This window comes from Leptodactylus fuscus, chromosome 3 (assembly GCF_031893055.1).
Source record: "Leptodactylus fuscus isolate aLepFus1 chromosome 3, aLepFus1.hap2, whole genome shotgun sequence".
NCBI classification, from domain to species: Eukaryota; Metazoa; Chordata; class Amphibia; order Anura; family Leptodactylidae; genus Leptodactylus; species Leptodactylus fuscus.
In genome coordinates, this window is record NC_134267.1 from 122,091,857 (window position 1) to 122,108,661 (window position 16,805).

General features: G+C 37.5%; 1 protein-coding gene across 1 annotated transcript in view; it reads right to left on the minus strand.

Annotated features, from left to right (window-relative positions):
* Positions 1-16,573, minus strand: part of LOC142196896 (hormonally up-regulated neu tumor-associated kinase homolog A-like) — a 28,248-nt gene extending 11,675 nt beyond the window's left edge. Inside the window, exons 1-7 of the mRNA XM_075266879.1 lie at positions 16,554-16,573; positions 15,670-15,952; positions 11,295-11,587; positions 9,907-9,962; positions 6,850-6,988; positions 5,663-5,790; positions 351-480 (exon numbers count right to left, since the gene is read on the minus strand). Coding sequence (XP_075122980.1) covers positions 351-480; positions 5,663-5,790; positions 6,850-6,988; positions 9,907-9,962; positions 11,295-11,587; positions 15,670-15,952; positions 16,554-16,573 — 1,049 coding nt within the window. The remainder of the gene's footprint in view (positions 1-350; positions 481-5,662; positions 5,791-6,849; positions 6,989-9,906; positions 9,963-11,294; positions 11,588-15,669; positions 15,953-16,553) is intronic.
* Between the last annotated feature and the right edge of the window lie 232 nt (positions 16,574-16,805).

Genomic DNA, 16,805 nt, shown 5'->3' on the forward strand with positions numbered 1-16,805 from the left:
AATATAACAGGTTATGGATTCTAGATTTTAAGGACATGTTGATCCAGGGTTTTTATATTGACTGTTAGATTTGGAGTCGGGAAAGAATTTTTACCCCTGAAATGAGGCAATTGGCATGAGCCTTATGGGGTTTTTTTTTTGTCTTCCCTGGATCAACACTGTAGGGATTGTAGGGTTATAGGTTGGACTTGATGGACTGATGTCTTTATCCAACCTCATCTACTATATAACTATGTACTATGTAAACCTTGGCTTGCTCCATTGCTCATGTTTTGATTATCTAGGGCTTCCATGGTAATAGCTAGAACTTTACCATGAACAAAATTCACAAATGCATATAATTAAATTACCTATTTTTATATGAAATTGAACTCAGTGGTTTCAATGAATCATTGAGCCATCTATCCTTCATGGCTTCCTTAATAGTAGGACGTTTTTGTGGATCTGGCTGGAGAAGAGTGTTTATTAAATGAACAGCACCTGGGCAGAAAGAAAAAAAGAAAGGAAAATCACACTTTATGCAAACTAATACATTGAAAATTGTAAAAGAGCTTATGCCAACCAATCAGATCACCGTGTCATACTAAAGGTCCTAAAATTATGGTAATAGCTTCTTAACCACTTCTAGACTGCCCATAGACTATATACGTCCAGACAGTGGTTTCCTTGTTCTGTCAGAACAAAGCTATTACGCGAGATCGTGCATTTGCTGAAACTAGGAGCTCGCTGTAACTTCAGCCAGAGTTCCCAGAGAGAAGACGGGAGGTTTATTCCCTTCCCTGCCTTCTCAATCGCTCAATGAGCGCTGTGGGCACCACCATGATGCCCTCTGATGTCATGTGATCCGCCGGGATCAGTGTATCGCAAGAGCTGCTGGGTCCTACAGGACCCAGATCAGCTCTGTATACTGTGTATACAATGTGCAGGAGGCTGTATTCCTCCTGCAACTGGGGGTAAATGTACTAGCCCCAGTTGCAGGGGAAATCAACCTCCAATGCAAAAAAAAGTGATCAGATGTCACCAAAGGTCTCTTATGACTTTATTGGGACACCATACGAAAAAAATATATTAAAAAAATTAATAAAAAACTTTAAAAAATTTAAATGAAATAATTTTAAAAATAAGTAAAATAATACGCCAATAAAACGCCGTTATTAAAGGTTATATCCCCACCCCCGACAACACCATATAAAATAAAAATTACCATAACAGAGAGGAAAAACTATTTTATAAAGTTTTTCAGTAGCACTTTGTGTTATTAAATAAAAAAAAAAGGAAAGTGAAAACCAGACACAATATCCCTCCTATTTTTCTTATATTTTCCCACATATAATTTTTTTTAACACACATTCAAAAATAAAAACAACATAAAAATAAAGCCCTATGTGTCCTCCGAAAAAAGACGCAAAAATTAGTTGAATGAGACATATGAGAAAAATGTTACAGCCCTCAAAACTGCACATACAAAATAAACCTAAATTGTGTCTGGTCCTGGATCACAAATTGGCCCGATACTGAAGTGGTTAATAGTGATTTATATGCTTTATATAATAAATATCCATTTCAATATGTTTTGCTTCCATGTGCCTCCATGTTTTAGAAAAGATATTTGTGTGTGCTTTCTTCAAGCAAATTGCCACCAAAAAGGTCTCACTCCTGTCACCAGGGTCGCTTTAATCATGGGTGCAATAGTACAGCTGCACTGGGCCCTATGGATGCGGGGGCCCCCCATCCACTCCGGATCGAGCGGGACAGTTCCACATTTAAGATGATATCCCGCTATTCTGGGTGGGAGGCAGTGATTTCACCTCTTTCTGTGTCCTTAGGTTGAATACTATAGTGGAGCACAGAGCTAATAGCCTAATAGTTTCTGTGGCAGCGAAGCACAATGAGCACCGAGCCGCAAACATTACAGCCGTAACCTGCAGGTCCATGGGAACACGGTTCGATACTTTTTTTTTTTTTTTTATGTAACATTATTGGTTGATGGGGGCAGGGGAAATTAAGTTTTCACAGGGCCCCCCAATAAATTAAAATGACCCTGCCTGTCACAGGCCATACATGTTTCCCAGCGTTCAAAGCCAAAAGACCAGTAGATAGGTATTAGGGTACCAAATACGTCCCTTCATTAAAGTTTAGGGAGAATTCTTCCGATTAAGCAATAAATAAAGTTCTTGTAAAAAAAAAAAAAAAAAAAAAAAAGACTAGAGGTGAGCATTGTGAATAGCAGTGATTTTTCAATTGCCTACTTAGTCACCACTTCAGGTGCACTACATGTTTCATGTTTTCAACTACCTAACCTAATGGCACTGATGAGAAAGCACTCTGGTTGTTATTGGGTCAACCTGCTTACATCATGGTCAAAACTTCCCTTTGTATCCCTTTGTATAACATACCTGATCCATCTCAGTGCCTTCCATCAATCCATTGATAAGAACAGTTACTACAATTGGTCCTACCCAAAGGTCTTCAAAACCAAACTGTTTTAGACTTTATTCTAAAACCCTGATATCCTGCTTTCCTCACTAAAATACCACAAAAAAGTGCTTAGAGATCAGTGACCTGGCATTTGCATAGTGTGCCACTAATACACGTCGTGGAGGTCATGGAGCCCAAGAGTATTGAGGTTTGGCTTTCTCAGAAGGAATCCCAGGTTGCAGAGAAATAACAAACCTTTTGCCCTCATACCCCTTATCTAGTTCGCTAAGAGGAACACTTACAAGAGTATCCATCCCTAAAGATTCAAATGATAAAAATGTGGGGTAAACAAAAGTTAAATAAATAAGGACGTATGTCATAACAGTCCAGACATCTAGCCAGGACTAAAAATTCCTAAAATTTAATTGAGCCAGAAGGCCCAGACAAATAGACATGAGTGTTCTTACAGACTGAAAGTGAAGTGTGTGCAAAGTAACAAGTGTGTCAACTAACAAGAGTAAATCCCCAGTGATTCCAGACACAACATTTTTAGACACAACTACTAATGAGGAGGTTCTGTAATATTTCATGGCCCTTAATAAGTATATTCACATACAGAGTATTGGTTATGGAATCTTTTACAACTGAATAACAATTGCATACATATGAATGGAGTTTTTTTGGCAATATGCACTTGGGAAATCTGAAAGCCCCATTCAAATTGATGCGATAGTCATAAAAATTTCTGCAGCACTGGACAATGACATACAGAGTAAACACTAGACATTTCCTTTCCTTTTGGTGGTTAGCTAGTTTGCATGCTTCATTTAAACAAATGCATTTATAGTATGTGCAGTTGCTGGCACATAACCATGTTTTTCATTGCAATATTTTCATGCAGAGTCTTCATACCACAATATTGGCATACTCCATCAAACGTGGTACAATATTATGGTCAGTATTATGGAGCAAAGTGTTACTCTGATGTACTGACCACCCAAAACCTGGGTGGGACATGGGTGCCTCTGTATGAAGAAAAATCACTTCACTCAATCTTGTGCTGGCCCTTCACTCAGACTGCAAATTAAGTGTAAATGCACTCCAACACAGTCCATGCACCCCAAATGTACAGCACAACCACCTGTTGCATTCACAATCAATTGGAATGTGAGACACACACACTACTTCTCCCAGCAATCCGATGAAAACACACTTCAAAAAGGTAATGTGTTTATAGAGCAAACACAAAGTACCATTAAATTTAAAGATTTAATATCTAAAAGGTTCAGTGCTATATATTAGAAATATGAAACAAAGTAACACACAAGAAAAAAGTTTTAAAATAAAAGGAGAAAAACAGAAAAGGCCTAATAACCTAGAGTCCTTTTGGTTCCATGGAGCTTGGAGGATCTCATTCAATGGAAGGGTCACACCCAGTTTGCTTGCTGGCTCCAAGATGTGACAAAAGTTCCAAGGTATTCACAGTCTTTTGTAAGGCCAAACTACTGGCTTGTGTATAGCTTATGCCTCCAGTCAGAGTTCCCCCCTTCTTCCCCTGTCCACAGCTTGAGAAAATGGATGGTGAGCGTCCCTCCTTGCCTCGACTACTACGGGGTGCGAGAATCCATGTAGCCTTTATCCAAGAACCGCATTTTAGGGAAGGTTCGGCCCCGGTTCTATCGTCTCCTGGATCTCCTGATTCGTATCATAGTTGTTGCCCTGACTCTAAGTCCGGGGGGCCGGTGTACCGATTACTCGCTTCATCACCTGGTAGTTTACTGCGGCTTTCATGGAGGCTTCATGTAGGTTCCTCTTTGTTACTATCGCACTTCCTCGTCTCCATCCCACGTACCCCTAGTATTGATATACCACTGCATGAGAGGCCTGTGTGTAGGCATGGACCCCATGGATTCTCTTTCACTGTACCCTTGGATATAGAAACCTGGTTTGTTGTTGTGCCTGGCCGGTGCACGGAACTGTTCCTGCGTCCCTCTCCCCCTTTTTTTCCCTTTCCACTGGTTTTGTGCTTCTCCCTGTCTTTGTCCGCAATGTCTGCCCCTGTGAGTTTTCTCGTGTGTGCCAGGTGTTTGTTCCGTCCGTTCGGATGGGTTAATTTGTATACTTTGTTGTTGTGGGCTACACCTCAGCCTTGCTGTATTTCTGTTTTGTTTGACCTGCTTCCTATCTGTTTATAAATAAAGAATTTATTAAAAAAAAAAGAGAAAATGGATGGTGTTATCATCGCCTTGAAAAGAGGAAAACTCCCCCGCTGGCCGGTCACAAACTCTTATGTATCCCTGATTAGATTGTTTAAAATTAACTAGTCATAATGCAATAAAATCTATAAGGCAAAACTGTAGGAACTGGCTGATAACAAATCTCACACTGTGCTGGGAGATAGAGACTAAGGCTACACAAACATCTTTGCCAGAGGCTGCAATGAAGCCAGTTAAGTTTATGCTGGATTTGGACTCAGGTTATTTCCCCAGAAGCTTAATGTAAGAAATAGATGTATTTAAAAGTGAAATTGAATCAGGATCCACAGAAAAACTCACAAGAGAGGATCAAACCAAAACATAATCAAAGAAATAGACCTGTGCACACCAAGGACAATCCGAGAGTTAACAGTCAAAGCCAAAATCAGTAAGCAAGCTGATATCCAGTAAACAAGCCAAGGTCAAGAATACAGCAAACCAACAGATTTGATCAGAGCGCGGGAGCCTAACTATTCACAATTTACTAAGAGCAGCCAAACAGGGAGTTCTTAAAATGCTTTAAATATCCCTCCTCAGCTGCTGATTGGTACAGCATCTCAGAACTCTGATTAGTGGCAGAGTCAGTGAAAGCTTCACATATTGGCATGACAACCTTAAAGAAACAGCAGCATGTAGTGTTAAAGTGAGAAGAATACACACTGAGAAACCTAACAAGTTTCCAATTTTATTTCACAAAAGCTGGCCGGGATCGAGAAGGAATGAGAAGGTAACCCAGCCATAATAAAGAAATCATGGAAGGGTTTCTGACAAGTGCCAAACCAGAAAGTGCCAGAAAGTTCCAGCATTCATAGTCCTATTCATTGTCAACTTATCAAGACAAAAGAATCTACTAAGATGGTAAGAGAAAATCTATAAAACGCTAGTAAAAATTTGCATCTTCCATGGCAGAAACACATGAAAGTAAGATAGTTGTTGCAGAGTAGCTTAGCTAATCCTTTCCCTTATATTTGTATACCAAGTTACAATACCTTTAGAAATGTCAGGTGGAATTGGGGTAATATCTCCATTTTTCATTTTTTGAAGAAGTTGTTTAATATTAAATGGTTCCACGGCAAAGGGAAGGGTCCCAGTTAACATAGCAAAGACACAAACTCCTCTAAAACAAAACAAACAATACAATAATATACAGTAGCCATGAAATAAATGGCAATTATGCAGGTAAGAATATTTACATTACAGAATTAATGAGAAAGCTTTGGGTGTCTGCCACCTGTTCGGTAGAAGAAATGCATGAATTTCCTGATCTGCATTTTATGCCCTGTGAACATACACTAAGACGTCCTTATTGTATGTGTGTAGTGTACCCAAAACTTCTTATGAGTTGCACCACTTCTCTGGAATGCGCTAACCCAGACAATCAGATTAACTCCCAATATCTACAGCTTCAAATGAATCTTGAAGACACATCTTTTCACACAGGCCTATCACAATTACAAATCTAAATCCTTCGACATTTAGATTTCCTAAAAGTAACCCACCATTGTTTACGCTCCCGTATTATCCCACAGGATGTAATGCCATATTTGACTGCAATTTTATATGTCCAGGCACCATCTGCACATTAAAGGACACTGACTGGTGACAACTCATGTAGTGTAATTTATATGTATGATGAAAATAACCTTTATCACCAAAATGGCTGAACAACTATGTAAGCAATGCAGCCTCTTGCTACCTTTTTTGTCATCCCCAATACCTCATAGATTGTAAGTTCTTATGAGCATGGTCCTCAGTCCCATTGTGTAAATATTGACTTACTGCTCTATAATGTATCTTTTTCTCTATACTTGAACCCTACAAATTGTAAAGTGCTACAGAATATGTTGGTGCTATATAAATAAAATGTATTATTATTAGTATTATTGTTATTAGGGCTGACTGAATTTAACAACCAGAATTCTGTCATTTATCATTAATGTCATACTAAGGTTTTAGAGGTCTGTATCTCAAAAGCAGAGCTCCAACCACTATAAAAATATATTAGACAATTATCAGAGAATGTTCTACCCAAACACCACAAGAGATGGACATTGATTTTAATCTTATTAATATCATGAACAATTTCTACTTCATTGTTATTTGTCATTGAAATATATACATAGAGTTTCTGTAGTTACATAATGACAACGAGATATGACTTGGCATGTCTACTCACATTGACCAGACATCAACCTTCGGACCATACTTTTTATTGGCTAATAGTTCTGGGGCAGCATAAGCAGGACTTCCACATTGTGTACTTAGCAGCTCATGGGAAAGACCGTTATACTGGATTGTGTTGCTTAACCCGAAATCTGTATTAACAAAGCAAAATTAAAATCTAATCACATAATCCTGTAATCCATGTAATTAAATATGAAAGAATAAAGAAGATTAATAATTTTGGAATATCATCTGAGTCTTATGTACATGTGTGATAAACTTTCACTTACACCAGTGACAATCATTTTTGAATATTCAGCGAGTGCCTAAATAAGTACAGTGGATAGTTGGTTCGGAAAGTAAAGTATTGTATAGAAAAACAAAGGAAACCACTACACCTGGTATGACAAATTATGACAGAGACGGCGTGTGGCTACTTGAGGAACTGCTCCAGACTGTGGAGGAGCCAACAAACATGAAAAATATAGAAAAATTTTTCCAGCATGCCACAATTAAAATGTAACCTTTACTTCATATCAAAAAAGGTAAAAAGGGATATTACATCACCCATTCAGGACACACGATCATGATGGCGCTTATGCGTTTCAGGAAACATACACGTCCCTTAGTCATAGCCTGGACTCATAGCTTATTGTGTTGTATATACCATACTGTGCACTACACTGGAGGTACTCAACTGGCAGACCACGGTCTGCATACAAACTCCTGCCTCACAGCTCTATTATTTGATGAAGAAAAATAATCATTCTGGTCTTTACTAATAACTAATTGCTTTTAAATTGTAATCCCATGGTATATATTTATACTGCTTATGCCTTTATTGCTGACATTTTCACATGTGGCCTTGTGAGGTTCACCTATGATCTAGTTAATTGGATCCTAGCAAGTCCAGAAAAATTTGTTTTAGGTAGATGGGTCAAAATAGCTGATAGTTGCCTTGAGGAGAGACAGCACTAAATTTAGGCCATGTAATGTTTTTTAGCGTTAATCTTAAATTAACCAGAAGTCAAATGAAAAAATTTTCTATTTCTCTTATGAGAATGATGTTGATTGTAAGTGGATGTTTTGATGTCTGGTTGCCAGAAATTTGGCTTAAGAATAGCTGTTTTGGGACCAATGCCAGACTTTTCTGCCCATCAGAAGTCTTCATAGCTATGTTTCTTTGTTCCATTTATGATATTTTTTTTTAATCTCTATCTATAATACTATTTTTGCTGTAGCCTCACTTCTAAATACACTTCCATCTGTTTTATCCACCTGAGAGAGGATTTTGTATAAAAGTTTCCACCCCAGTTTGGTGGAGAATGCAGGCATCAGTCTCACTACATTTTACACCAACAGGGTATTATATTGTATGGGGGCACTTATGTCCTATCAGTGCCCTCATCCACCGTATAATGTTTCTTAGTGCATCCACCCACAGTGTAATGCTCCTAATGCCCCTACCCACCATATAATGCTCCTTAACGTCCCCACTCACAGTATAATACTTTAGTTGCCCCATCCACAGTATTATGCTCCTTAATACTATTACCCACATTACAATGCTCTTTAGGGCCCCCACCCACAGTATAATGCTAAATTAGGAAATATTTTTTCTAATTCCTTGCCTAAATGTGGGGTACATCTTATAGTCAGATGCCTCTTTTCCTAAAAGTAGATGAGTATCTATGTTCTATCAGCCACAACATTACAATCAATGACCTAATTCCCTCATGTTTTCCTGCTATCAAGGAATGGACTCCACAAAACCTCTGAAGGTGTCTTGTGTTAACTGGCACCTAGATGTTAACTCAGTATAAAAATCATTGACCCGTATTCATTGCCTACTTAATATGCAGTTAACCACAAACCTGTGATCTCAGATGCGAAACGTTCCAACACAAAGTAAGTTGCCAAGAGACTCAACCTGTAAGGTTTGAGTAGATTTTTGTGTTGATGTGCAAATAGGAATATAAAAGACATTTATAATTATGTAAATTAGTGTGAAAATATAATTCATGCGTCTGATGTGGATTTTAGCCAAACTATTGCTGGAATCAGTATTTTCGGAAAACAATTATTCAGACAAAGAACAAACACAATAGTTCCAGTGTTTGGCTGGCTGATACATAGGGAAAGAGGATCCAGGCTGTGAGGGCTTTTAATCTGCAAAATGTATTGGTAATTTTTATCCCATACAGAATATACTATAATATATATAGCACTAAAACTGTGACTGTATTTAATTTGCATAAAAAAAAAAAATCACCCATACAAGTGTATGACAATTACTAAAGTAAATAAATATAGTAGATCGCAGTTGAAGATTTTAGCTTGGTTCATGGAACATCATTATAAATTAAAGTGTTCTTTGAACATTGGCAACAATTAAGAAATGAATGAATTTGTTATATTAATACATCTCAGAAACCTATCAATCTTTTTGTCCAAAAAATACCGTAAATATTGGATGTGTTCAGCTCGGACCTTTACTCGAAGGAAGAACCTGGTTAACAGAACTTTACTAAAAGTAGTTGAGTACCTTAGTTCTACGATATCAGCCATAACATTACAGCCAATGGCCTAATATTGTGTATGTTTATCTCTCATCAAGAAATGGACTGTACAACACTGGCACCTTGATGTTAACTGTAGACCTTTTGGTCCTGATCCTTATGCTCGTCCATTTTTCCTGTTTCCAACACAGCAAACATAGACTGTTCACTTCCTAATGTATTCCACCCCATGACAGTTGCCAGTGTAATGAGATACCCAATGTTATTCACTTTGTCTGTAAGTGGTTTTAATGTAATAGCTGAACAGGTAGAGTATGTGACATACAAAAGAAAATGCAGATACACGAGCAGATTAGTAATGATATACGACAACTACTTTGAAATCACATGCTACTTAGAAAAAAAATTGTATGAGTCTGATATATTTAATTAATGTAGATCAATGCTGTAAATATAAGGTATGATACCAGTGTATATAATTATTAATGTAAGCAATCTAGGAGATGTCCTAAAAAACATTACAAACAACAATTCAGTGATTCTTTACCTACCTACAATTTTAATGTTGCTATTTTCATCCAGAAGGAAATTTTCAATTTTAAGATCCCTATGTATGAGAAAAGAAATCTTAAATAACACATCATGAATTCTACTACACCACAATAGAATAACACACATTATAGTAACCTGGCATACATATTACCCATTAGATTCTGACAGCTGATCAATATATTTATTACACACAAATGTTTGGGCAGTCAGACCAATATCCACATTTTATGACATGGTAAGGGATTATAGTAATTTTCAGAGCAAAATTGTGATATATTTTCTGATGTATTGTACAGTATGAGTTAGATTTCAATCCGATTATGTCACCCTTTACATGATATTGATTTGTCTAAAATTCATGTAATCACATTGTAAGGTATCATTCACACTGCCCTTTATGGTTATGCACAGGCCGCACTCTACGACTTTAATGATTATAGAAGGAATATCTCAGTAATAAGTCATGCCTTAAGGCATGTCATATTAGTTTTCTTATAGCTCTGACAAAAGCACCATGACCCTTTCTTTGGCTAATTTTGCATCTTAATTTGCAGTTCTGTTATTCTGTTCTGTCAAAGTAACAGAAAACCCAAAATCACAGATATGTCAAATGATGGACACCAACGCATTCAACTGACCCAACTTAATAATAACAATAAGGTCCTTCCACAGAGTTTCTATGGTTTTGCTATGTAGACTCGGTAACTTTTGGTGGCATTTGTGATCAAATCTGCCATATAGGCTCTGAATGGGATCCTAGCCTTAGAGGTAAGTGGGTTTAAAACATTAGCTTTTTTAAATATCTACTTGTAAGCCTTCTGTCATGCATAGTGATCACTTATACTACCTCTTTTTCAATAGCCCATCTATCTTCCTATATATATATATGCTTCAACAATAGCCACATTTTCTAATTTGACATCAGACTACCTATTACTTATCTCATCTAGAAGGAAGAGGTTCTCATCTGCAGACAGCTGTTTTGAGGTTTCTGCAATTCATGAATGTAGGGTAAAGTACTTGGTGTGTGAGAGTTCTAGATGTGGGTCTAAATAGGTAATGTCTCAGGGGACTTAGAGGAAGACTGGTAAAGGAACTTATTAGACCATGCATACCTTCCTAAGAATTCTGGGTAAAAAATACAAATAAGACCTCATTGGTGAAAAAGAGGAATTTGCTCCTAGCGCCACTTATTGGAAGGTAGCCCATCATAAATTATTAACTGGTTTTCAAAGAATACTAAGAGCATGGAGGCCATGTATGGTCTAATAAAGTCGCAATACCAGCCCCCCCAATGAGAGGCATTACCCCTTATACCCTTATAACTTTTGTTGGAATTCTTGTTTGAACGTTAGGGAAACACTGTAAGCATTACAAAAAATTATACCTATGAACTATTCCATGTCGGTGTAGGTGTTCAACGGCAGATATGATCTGTCTTGTATATTTCCTTACATCATATTCTTCCAGTTTCTTTCTGTCACAAATTTTGTCCATGAGATCTCCACCTGGACACAGTTCCATGACCATATAGTATGAGTTCTCGGTCTCCAGAGTTTCATAAAGTTGTACAATATTTGGATGTTTTATCATTTGATGAATACGTGGCTCTCTCTTCATGTTCTTTAAAACGTATGAATCCTGCTTAGCTTTCTTTTTATCAATGACTTTCATGGCAACCTTTAATACAGAATAAATAAGTCATCGAATGCGGGAAAGTATTAGTAATTGCTCATTTTAGCTAGCCTTGAAAGAATAGATAATGCAGCAATGGCCTGAAATCTTGATGGAGCTCATTAATATTTTTAGACTTGCAAATCTTGGGAATCAATGATGAGTTTTTATTTTTAATTTCTCATATTTCCAGAAGATCCAGAAACATGAAAATGAGATCTGTCGGTTCTGGAAATACACATTTGTCTTAATTAAAAAAAACAAAACATTCATTCCATGGAAGTGTAAAGTATTCAAATAATTTCTGAACTAATTTCCCAATTGTAATCTATCATTCAGGTAAAGATGCATATATAAATGTCATATATGAACTGGAAAAGAGAAGTGGGAATGTTGTTTTGCTGTAAATCATCACCAGTATTTCAGGTTTCCTTGCCTCAGTGGGATTACTTGAAGCTCCTTGGTCCCAGTGCAGACTCTGTACCTACCTTATGCTATTTAGAACAGTGCTATATTTTATGGCGTAGAGATACGGAGGCATCTGGGGCCCTCTTAGGGTCCAGGAGCAGTAGCAACAGCTACCGCTGCACCCCCTATAGCTGTGGCCTTGCCTGGTCTTGCTACTGCCTTTATGTTGTACAATGACACAATTATTGAATCTTTTAGGTCAATCTTTTGAGCTTGTGTGTCAAAATTCATTGGTGGTGTGTCACTTCTACAAAAATCCGTAATTTTATGATATTTGTAGCTCTAATAACAAAAATGTTAATATATGTACTGTATTTATTAATAAAAAAAAAATACAATTAATACTTTACTGCTTAGTGACTTTTTTGTTGCTGAATTTCATTTGCTAAATCTTCAATTGAAGGTTGGTATTTCCTACATTTCAAGACCAGTCAGGTCTTGGCAGAGTTAACTGTCTCTGATGGTGTGTTCTCTCCCCCCAGTATTGCTAAGCCGTAACTGTGATGGGTACACTGGCAGCAGGGTGAGATTCTGGTAGCTGCTTTAAGATAATGGCCAGAGTGTAAGGAGCAAACACACCTGAAATGACTCTCCTATCCCCCTATAGTCACTGGAATGGACCTTGGTCCAACCGTCTGCCAATGACAGGACAACTGTGGGACACAGTTCTAGTGTTCGCAGCTGTTTGAGTGCAAGTCAGCAATAAATTTATTGCAGGTGGGAGCTTTGGCTTCACTACCTAACCCTAACACCAACTTCACTAATGGAGCTAAGATGGCCACTGTTTGCGCATCACTCTCAGCAGGAAGCAGGAGGGTTACGCTAGGTTCACACCTGCGTTCTGGTCTCCGTTCTGTGGTTTCTGTCTTCTGCATGCAAGAAGACGGAAACCACAGACCGGGTCCGACCGTGAGCGGCGGTGAGCGTTTTATGCTTTCCGCCGCGAAACCGTTTTTTAAAATCCGGACACAGAGTACTGTATGTCAGACTCTGTGTCGGATTAAAAAACCTGGTTTCGCGGTGGAGAGCATAAAACGCTCACCGCCGCTCACGGCTGGACAGCTTTCTCACCCATTCCACTACAGAGTATTGCACTGTCCAATGTGCCAGTATCAGACTGTGCAAGGAGACATCCCTCTAACAATGGGAACAGTAGCTCCCAGTTATCAATTTATTCAGAAATATCTAAGAGGAATAACAGGGGAATAGTACACGGCAAGGTTAACATTTTTGCATATTCTAGAGATGCAATAAATCAGCATCCTACTTTTTTTTTTTGCCACATGTTGTTTTAAAGAGTAAGTTGTTCCAAGAGTGGACTATTGCAAAAAATGGGCTAGCCTTGAGAACATGTATAAAAGCCTTCATAAGTTTCTGTGACTTATTTATTACAAACTCCAAACATAGAGTACATCCATATGCATGCAAACAAGATACTGTAGGTACACTAGCACAGTAGCAAACAAGTTCTCATCTGTCCTTGCATTTATTGCTTACTTCTTGTTGCACACTAAGAACAAATTCTCTAACATGCTTTATTGATCACTGATGGTGTATCTCAGCATAAAAATCATTGACCCATATTCATTGCCTACTTAATATGCAGTTAACCACAAACCCGTGATCTCAGATGCGAAACCTTCCAATACAAAGTAAGTTGCTAAGAGACTCAACCTGTAAGGTTTTAGATTTTTGTATTTTGTGCAAATAGGAATATAAAAGACATTTATAATTACATAAAATAGTGTGAAAATATAATGCAAAGCCAAATAATTGCTGGAATCAGTATTTTAGGAAAACAATTATTCATACAAAGAACAAAAACAATAGTTACAATAAGATAGATAGATAGATAGATAGATAATAGATTGATTGATAGATAGATGATAGATAGATGATAGATAGATAGATAGATAGATAGATAAGATAGATATATGATAGATAGATAGATAGATAATAGATTAATAGATAGATAAATAAGATAGATATATGATAGATAGATAGATAGATAGATAATAGATAGATAGATAAGATAGATATATGATAGATAGATAGATAATAGATTAATAGATAGATAGATAGATAGATAGATAGATAGATAGATAGATAATTGGCGTATAGCTGGCTGGTACACAGGAAAAGAGGATCCAGGCTGTGAGGGTTTTTAATCTGCAAAATGTATTGGTAAGTTTTAGCCCATACAATGTGTATTTGAATATACTATAATATATATAGAACTAAAACTGTGGCCGGATTTCATATTCATTTTAAAAACAAATCACACATACTAATGTATGACAATTACTAAAGTAAATAAATGTATTAGGTCGCAGTTGGAGATTTTAGCTTGGCACACAGAGCCATCATTATAAATAAATGTGTTCCATAAACATTGGCAACAATTAAGAAACGAATGAATCTGTTATTAATACATTTCAGAAACCTATCAATCTACGCTATGATAAACAGGCAACAGTATACCAGATACTGGGTCTACCCACTCAAGCAACATAACTACCCATTTGACCATACTTAAATATTGATGCCACGGTTACATGAGCCGATGACCCTTCCAGTAGTGCACCTTCACACCTCTCTGAGACTTCCATCCTCTGTCTTAAGGGCATGACCTGTCTCTGTGGCACTGTTAGCAGACTTCCTAAGCAACTTTTTATTTAATGCATGTTTACCGGGTAATACGGTTGACATCAGATTCACATTCCTCTTTCCTGTCACTGTTTTTGTTTGTTATGTGCTTAAATCTTCTTTCATATATTCATTAAAGTTAAATGACAATAATGAATAAAGTTGTATTTACAAAGAGGCTGCACATAGGGTGGTGTCAACATTATAATGCAATAGCCAAGTACTGAACTGTATGCACACTTACTGTAGGACCACTGTGCATTGCCTTATTATGTTATTTGAGATAAAGCTGCTAGATGTTTTTAAAGTTACTCTTTATATTGTGTACAGGAAAATATCAGCCATGTAATTCACCTAAAATATACAAGAAACTAAACAGAAAAAGGCTCCTATGCTACAAATAAACAATGCATATCCCTTTGTACCATCAATCCAATTATATCGGATGTCATTACTAAAGTATACTATGCCAGCAATGATTATTATTTCATACATGTTTATGTTTATTGTAGACCCTCATTAAAGCCACAGGATAGGTGATAAGTATCTGGTTACCATGGGCCTAAGAGCTGGTACCCCCATTGATCACAAGAATGTGTGTCCAATGTCTCCGTTTGAATGTAGTCTATGGGACTGATGGAGGTTGTCAATCTCTGTACCTAAACTCTGTCAGTCCCATAGACTTTGATTGAAGTAACAATTGGCGTTGTATTCAAGCAGGGGACAGAGGACTCTTATTCTCATTATTGCAGGGTTCTCATTGTTCAGACTAACATGAAATAGACATTTATTACTTAACCTGTAAATAGATGATAACTTCTAGGAATGCTCCTACTTCTAAGTAAATCATAGTGGTAAACAGCTAGTTGGGACATCTGATCAGTATAAAGCCATATGCTTGATCCCGACACTACAGTACACAATACTGACAATAATTTCATCATCATTAGTAATAATACATAGACAAACTGTACCTTTTGCCCTGTGGGAACATGTAAGCCTTCCATCACTTTTGCAAATGAACCTTTATTGATCATTCTTCCAACCAAGTAGTTTCCCACCCGTTTAGTGTGAGGAAAGTTCTTTACAGACTCCTGAGGCATCTGGGAAAGACAGGAGACAAGCTGCATTTCGTTGCTGCATCGTTCACATTCAGTCAATATTCTACCAAAAGTGGTTCCATCAAAAATCGTATTTCCAGCAGCAGGCATCTTTGACCTCAGATTGAGTACAACTATTTCATTAGACTGAGTGTAGCTGTAAAAGAAGAACACATTTCTATTTGTAGTAATTTCACAAAAGCATATTAGTCCTTTAACAAGGAGCAGAGACATCTCTGCAATGGTCCCTGCACACAGTCATGTAGATTTGCTCAAGCACATCCAAGCTGTAGATTATTAGACAAACCTGATACACACAGTCAGTCAATGCCATGAAGCTGCATGTTACAGTGACACTTAACACCGGCATTAACATGAAAGGACTACACATTTTCACATAGTGCATGAAGAGGAACAAATGTAAAGTGTATTGGCTGCTAATGCTCATCATCCAATCTGCTAAATGTTTTGAATCCGTTAAAAATTTCAATCTCATCATCCACCCCTAATAAAATGGAAAAAAAAATCAGGAATTATTATAATTCTGTATTGCTGAAGATTTCCAGTGGTGGGAATAAGGTGCTGAACAACTGTTATGTATAACACACATCGTTGGTGGAACTACCATCATAGCAGTTGCAAGGGGCTCGCAACTTTGAGGGCCCACTCGGCCCCCAGCTGCTTTTTTTTTTTTTTTTTTTTTAAGTAGGCTCTTCCTGCTGAATTACACTAGCAGTTAACAGATGCTATTTATTTACCAATCCTTGATCTTAACCATGGCTGCCCACTGCCCTCAAGGGGGACCCCATGCCCCTGCATCACATTGCTGATCCTGAACAGCATCAGGACAGCACTGAATCTATTCAGCGTGGAGCACAAGACCTCAAAGCTGAAGAGAGAGGCAGAGAAGACCATGGGCATGATAAGGGATCAGTAAGCAGAGCACTGATAGTATTTGTTGGGCAACCCTCCCAAGTTTAGTCTCATGAGGTTTACCCACTGGTTTTCAT